Below are 7,392 nucleotides of genomic sequence, written 5' to 3'. Positions count from 1 at the left end.
ACATTCGGTGTTGAGCTCAAATCCTAAGATGGCGCCGCTTGATTTTTAAAGAACTTCAGAATCTGCTGAACTTTAAACCCTGTGTAAGATTGATTTCAAGGTAAATATGCTTTGAATACCAAAAAATTCCAGCATTACTTTATATTTTATACCTGATTTATAACCTCTATCAATTATAGCACGCGAAGGCTACGCAAGACAGATCAAGCTCACAATTGGGAAACATAATGTAAAATGCTCAGAATGAATATACTAATATCACAATCTTTTAAATTTGTTTATATTTTCCAATTGGGAATTCGTTTTCTTCCAAAGCTTATTATAAATAAGGTTGGTCTTTATTATAGTTAAATTTAATGCAAAACCATCTAGATCCTATTGAAACGTTTCGTAAAGGCTACCGGAAAATCCACGTTCAAAAGTTCATGCGTTCATTCTGGGCTACCTATGATTCACGTACGAGCTACTGGAAGAAAAAACCACGTATGTTTTCACGTAACAATGACGTTTGGATTATTTTGAGTGGTTTTTGACAACATTGCTGTTGCGGGAGTGGCAGAATAACCCAACCCGTGGGTAAAAACTAAATGCAGTTTACCCAAATTTGAGTTTAAAGGACTTATTTTTTTGGGTAGTCTGATTTCTCCGTGTAGATGATGATGGTGTAAACTGGGCGATGGATTTTAAAGGAAATGATTCTAAGTATCACGTCTGTGCTAACACCCACTACTGTTCAAACATTGTTAAAATAATCAGGAAGATTTTGAAATCTAAAACATTCCAGTAAGCATTTGGTTCAAAGGTTTCGAACACCTGAAAGAGAACAAATTGATTCTAAAATTCATAGGCTTTTCAAAATTTTTCAGATTCCCCTTTAATTTTCTAAGTATTTTCTATAAAGATATCATACAATGTTCAGTAAAATAAACTTTTGATAATAAATGTCCCTAATTTATTTAACCTCATTCACTATTGATTTCATCTGGCCAAAAGCCATTATCTTTAATCCTTCTAAATATTGTTATAAACTTGGCTGCATATGCAGTTTTTGGCACAACGAATTTTGTAGAGAATGTTTGTCTGAAATGAGAACTAAATTATTATTCTTTCAAATAAATTCAGAATTTATCTTACCTATCATGAACAAATTGCGAAGTGTCTTCATATTGTAAGTGTCTAAGAAAATCCAAAACAAAACTATAGCAATTCACATGATCCTCGTCATACTGTTTTCGTCTCCAACCCTCGTGATCTATCACATTTCTCAGAGTTTGATCCCACTCGGCGTACCATGCTTCCGGTACCTGCATGATCAGCACACACTGCCTCCATTGGGCTTTGTCCACGTTCCTGGCCGGCGTCCACAACAAACCTGGACTGTCGAACTCAACTATCGAACCGCACGAGTCAGTCAGGGCAATGTGCAGGTTGACACTGTTCTGGAAGTTGCTGAGGAAGTCTCCGTGGGACGACCGGAGAACAACCGAACAGGGACATTGCGTTGCGTTGACGAAGGGGTACGGTAGCCTGATGGAAGGAAAATCTTCAGATAAGTTCAGAGTACATGGTAACAGAAATAGACGAAAGTAACGTACGTAAATGGTTGCACTTCATTGGATTGTGATAATGGCAGACTGCAAACCGGACAATGTGAGGGAACAGAAAAGACGAAAATTTTCCTTCCGCAATGTTTGAAGCATATTATATCAGGGTCCCGGTTCAGTGTCATTCCTGAAAAAAAGAGAAAGATTGGATTGTTTTCAAGCTACGGTTTTTTGTATGGACAGAAAACACTGGAATGCCACAGGGAAATGTCAAGGACATATTTTAGAAAGATTTGAAGGAATTTCTGTTAAAGTACCCGAAATATTTCTAAATGAAACCTTGAAGTAATATTTGATGATGGATGATGATTGCTAATTGCTGAAAAAATAAAATATGCTAAGATCATTGTTGAAAAACTGAACCAATTGAATCCTCGGATAATACTGCAAGAATGATGTAAGGATCCCTATGAAAATTTCTAGAAGATTAACGGGAAATATCGGCTTAAGAACTCCAGGAGGAATTCATGTAGAGTTTACTGGAAACGAACTTCTTCAAAACAACTTGAGAGAACTCCTGTGGGAATCTTTGGAAGATCTCGTAGCGTAACAACCAGGAAAATCGATGAAATTGAACTGTCAAAATCACTAAAGAAAATCCTGGGGTAGACCCTAATGTATAAGATTTTGAACAAGTTTTTTATTCTATTCTTATAATATCTCCAATTAGTGAAAGTGTACTGTGAAAATTACTGAAAATAGTAGGGTTGGATGCTGAAAGATTTCTTGAAGCATCGCCTGAAAAAATCGCTGGAGGAATTTGTGGACGAATGTATTTGAGAATAGAGTCCTAAAACTTTTGACAAACTTTTTTTTTATTGAACAACATAAAAGTGTTCTTGCTACTATTTTGATAAATTTTCCCGCTAAAGTTTAGGCCAGAAACACATGTTTACTAAATTTTTAAATAATTTTCATTGGTTTAAGTCCAAAAAAATTTTTACTGTTTTTGAGATTTCGACAAACCTCTTAATTTAAATTCAAATTTTGGGTATATTTTGTTTTCCGTGTCCCTTCCGAAGTGTTACACGGAGACGGAATTCAACTCAATTTTGGGTTGTTTCAACGCAATACCGTAGTTGAGCCCAATAACTCAATTTTGGCTATATTTCCAAGGTCCCCACTAGGTAGTTTGGCTTTAATTCCATTAGAAAAATATACTCAATTTTGGGTTGATTTAACGCAACATTGAGTTCCTTCCACCCAAACATAAGAAAAGTTGCATTTACCCAAATTTGGCTTATTGGGCCAAAGTACCCCCATTGGGTAGATGCAGCTCTCTCTATTTTTGACAACATTCGTGTGGGAGAAAGAGAAAACTGAGAGATTTTGGGTTGAAACTATAATCGATATACTTAATTTTGGGTAAAGTAAACGCAAAAATTAGGTAAAAATATTTCTCCGTGTAGATACAGGGTGGGTGTACGGCTGTCAACTACAAACAAAGCTCGCCTAACAATCATCTCTTGGGCGGGCCGGCTCAAACAGCATCATCTCTCACGCGGGCCGGTCCAAACAGTAGAGTAAAGTGGGGCAAAAGTTCGAGTGGGGTAAGAGTTTCTTTTTAAGCTTTCTAGCTCAATTCAAAACAAATCTTATAAATGTCATGGTGGTTCGAATGCTATTCAAGTAAGAGACATTCGATCCAAATATCATAAAAATCGATTGAGACTTGGAAAAGTTATGGCTATTTGTTGTTTTTCGACGTGAATATTGTAATTTTTGGTAAAACTTTCGTTGCATGGAACCAATTGAAGATAAAATATTTTTCAATATTTTATGTAAGGGCGTTTCTAGGCCTATCATAAGGTTGCTTTGAGGTGTATTAGTTTTTGCATAAATGCTTGAAAACAATTTTTGGCCCATAGTGGGGCAAAAGTTCGAATCAGCGGGGCAAAAGTTCGACCCATGTAAAAAATCACGGAAAAATTTGCAAATTGCCTAAAATCCACATATTATCTTCAAATTTAGTTAAATTTGTCTGATCGTGTGAAAACTGTCTCCAAAATTTTACATTTCTACTTAGTTTTGCGAAAAACTGCTATTTTTGAGTATATTTCAATTAACCCGGTTTTGGGCAATTTTTTGATGAAAATTTAGTGTGTATTTTTCGTCAAACTTAAGTTTACGGTTGGTGTATAGTATGCCTGTCATAAAAGTATCGATATTTTGTGTTTTAGCCAGCGAACTTTTGCCCCACACTAGATTCGAACTGTTGCCCCACCGGTGGGGCAAAAGTTCGAATAAGACAATCAATTTTGAAACTGTTATAACTAAAAATGGGTAATTATTTTGACACAAGTTTGTTCAGAAAAATTATAGCCAATATGTTGAAAGTTCACTATATGGTATTTGTTTTGTTTTAACTGCTATTGTTTTCCTGGAAACTTTGATTATACCACTAAGGTCGAACTTTTGCCCCACCTTACTCTACAGGTCGAAACGCGGGCCAGGCAGCAAATGCTGATGCATTTCAACACTCAAACAGCGGGATGCCTAGCAGAGTTGTGAGCCAAACCAGGCCATAGACATCCCTATACTAACACACAGTGCTCATCGTAGTCAGGATGTCCCGGACGATAAGTGAATATCGCCCACTGTAAGTTGCGACTGCTGTTAAAATATAGACCATAGCTTTGTTTAATGTTTGTTATGATCTAGTGATCAAATGTCGAAGTCATTATATTTGGCTATAACACGTCAAAAAGTCGAATTACTTTCACAATTACGATTGCTTGGGGGAAGAGCAAACGAGCTTAGTAGGCATCCCGTAAGTTTCCGGCAACGAATCGCTATGTGGGGACGGACCTGGTGTAGGGGTTAGAACACACGCCTCTCACGCCGAGGACCTGGGATCGAATCCCATCCCCGAGATAGTCACTAAAAATTTCAGTGACGACTTCCTTCGGAAGGGAAGTAAAGCCGTTGGTCCCGAGATGAACTAGCCCAGGGCTAAAAATCTCGTTAATAAAGATAGAAAAAAAAAAAAAAAACCGAATCGCTATTTCATTTCAACCATTGATCCATTGTTGATCATATACATCAAACAAAACAACACGTTATTATTACACTCTTGACCCAATCTACTCAAAAAATGGGTAATTTACATAAAGATGTTGACGACGCTAAAAATGACCCCGTGGAATGGGCCTGAGCCAAACGAATACACCCACAAAACATGAACGGTAGGCGCACCTTGTTGCGTATACCCCCTGGTTAGATAGGAACAACCCCAGTGTACTAAAAGCCCTGCACTCAAAATAATCCAAACGTCATTGTTACGTGAAAACATACGTGGTTTTTTTTCCATCGCACTTTTCACGTAGCACTTACGTTAATCATTGGTGCCACTGAATGAACGCATGAACAAATAGAAGACGTCAGTTCCATCGAAGTTTCATGTAGCTGCTACGTGAATTTTCACGTAGCTTTTACTGAGTGTTTCAATAGATCCTAGATGTATTTTTTATTAAATGTTATCGGAATATTTACATAAAACCCTATTCTGTTTTCCATAGGCTTCTGCAAATGAATAATATTCCACTTAAAAGAATACACAAACTGAAGGAATAAAACTATTTATTGTGTTCATTCGAGCAAGATAGCCAGTAACAATTTCTCTGATATCCACTGAGTGACACGATGGTATGCATGGTGATACGATTATATGGAAAAAACGGAAGTTCCCATCAAGTTTGCTATGGGCCGTTCCATTAAAAAGTGTCCCGTTCTTGTAGTTTCATCGGATTTGGTGTTCAACGTTTTGTAGCTCTATTAAAAATAATATATATGCTATGGAAAAATTATTTTCTCCGGTTTCTAACACATATTTACCTTGAAATCAATTTTAAAAGAAGTTCAGCAGCTCCTGGGAAAACTAGCGGCCACCATCTTTAAATTTGCGCACAACAGAGGATGAACGCGATATGCAGGTGATCAAAATGAATTCAAGTGCCTACGTGTTTTCCACGTAAGTGCGATTGGTAGCCACAGTAACAATCACCGGTACTCCATTTGGTGATTATCAATGCTCTAGTAATTATTACCTTAGTCAAGTGAAAAGCCTGCAAAATGAATTTGGAATGAGCTACGTGATTTTTCACGTAGCAATGACGTTTGGATTATTTTGAGTGTGGCATTTTTGTCGACAAAGTGAATGCCAAACATGATCAAAAGTGTCAAGGTTCATATTTTTAACCATTTTTAAAATTAAAGTTTCAATATGTTATAGCCGTTATTTGAGCTTGAAAACTTGCTAAAGTAATTGCAAGAACATGCTCTTTCGTATTATTAAATAAAACCAAAAATCAATTAAACATTTTAGGATCCAATTACACATTTATATCGAGGCAACATTGCGTTTTTGTTTTTCAAACAAACTATGGTTGGTTCGTCACAACAAGTTTCGGCATAAACTCTTATTTTGTTTAAATAATTTTAATATACATATGCCTTTCTTTTTTCGTCATCGCTAGAAATAAACTTTGAATAGTTTGACATTATGAATGTCGGCGTACTACAGGCTTACGTTTTTTTTAATAAACACAAATCTTTCTTTTTCGTCATTACTGATAAAGCGATATTATAAATGTCAACGTACTATAGAAGTACGTTTTCTTAAAGATACTCTATACGGTATCATTTTTATAATTTTCATGACTATTACACTAATTTACATCGAACTGCATTAAATTAAGAAATTGGATAGTGTTTTAAAATTTGTTTTTAAAACTTCTATCAATATCGTTTTTGTGTTTTTCAAACAAGTTATGGTTGTCACTTCAAGTGTCGGCATAAATATTAAATATAATTTTCTAATACGTTTTTTTTTTTTCGTGTCATTACATTAAGGTTGACATTTGAATAGTTCAACATTTTAAATGTCGACGTATTTTTTTACACTTCTTTCTTGAAATATCTTTCTACCGTGAGACACAATGCAAAATAGTTTTAAATGAAAGCTGTATTTTCCTTATCAAGCTAGGTATGCTGTTTTGCTCAAGAAAAGTAAAGAAATTCATTGATTGAATGGGCCAAACAATTTCCTACAGAGAACCCCATTTGAAATGACATTTCTTCTCAACTGCGTACTGCGATCAGAAAAATGTGATTTTCTGGACCATTTCTTGGAAGAAATTTTTTACGCAACGCAACCAGCCTTTATCCATGAATCACATCACCGACCAAAGGTGACTCCTAGATGCTGTTCCTACAATCACTAATAAATACCCTTCCTGTGGTGATTGTGGAGTGCAGAGGTATTCTCGATCTCTAGATGCAACAATCATTACACCCTAACATTCCTTCCCCATCCCAACTGACTGTAAGGACTTGGCCGGCACCGTTATTGATCAATAATATGGGATCTGCTAAAACATCGTCATTTTTTTTATTTCTCTACACTCGTTGTCTTAAATCCCGACATCCCCTTCATATGCGTCTTCTTCTTCTTCTTGGCATTAACGTCCTCACTGGGACAGAGCCTACTTCTCAGCTTAGTGTTCTTATGAGCACTTCCACAGTTATTAACTGAGAGCTTTCTTTGCCAAAGTTGCCATTTTCGCATTCGTATATCGTGTGGCAGGTACGATGATACTCTACATAGAAAAAAATCCGTTCTCGTATCCGTGAACAGCAGTCATGAACTCGTCTACAAGCAAAAATACACCGTGAACTAGATCATGTTTATATGAACGCGTTGCCTAGTTCCGAGAACGTTCATGTAAACATGACGGTAGTTCACGGTGTATTTTTGACAGTTCACGTTTTCCAGAACACTTTTTTGAGC

General features: G+C 36.3%; 1 protein-coding gene across 3 annotated transcripts in view; it reads right to left on the bottom strand.

The window, feature by feature from the left end:
- Positions 1-844: 844 nt before the first annotated feature.
- Positions 845-7,392, bottom strand: part of LOC5569699 (MKRN2 opposite strand protein) — a 65,035-nt gene continuing 58,487 nt past the window's right edge. For all 3 annotated transcript variants that reach the window (XM_021848163.1, XM_021848162.1, XM_021848161.1), the window contains exons 2-4: positions 1,596-1,731; positions 1,135-1,527; positions 845-1,080 (exon numbers count right to left, since the gene is read on the bottom strand). In XM_021848163.1, the coding sequence (XP_021703855.1) occupies positions 963-1,080; positions 1,135-1,527; positions 1,596-1,729 (645 nt within the window). In that variant the 5' untranslated portion in view covers positions 1,730-1,731 and the 3' untranslated portion in view covers positions 845-962. The remainder of the gene's footprint in view (positions 1,081-1,134; positions 1,528-1,595; positions 1,732-7,392) is intronic.

This window comes from Aedes aegypti, chromosome 2 (genome assembly GCF_002204515.2).
Source record: "Aedes aegypti strain LVP_AGWG chromosome 2, AaegL5.0 Primary Assembly, whole genome shotgun sequence".
Taxonomy (NCBI): Eukaryota; Metazoa; Arthropoda; class Insecta; order Diptera; family Culicidae; genus Aedes; species Aedes aegypti.
The sequence above is the reverse complement of the archived record's forward strand: the minus strand, read 5'-3'. Positions and strand labels throughout refer to the sequence as shown.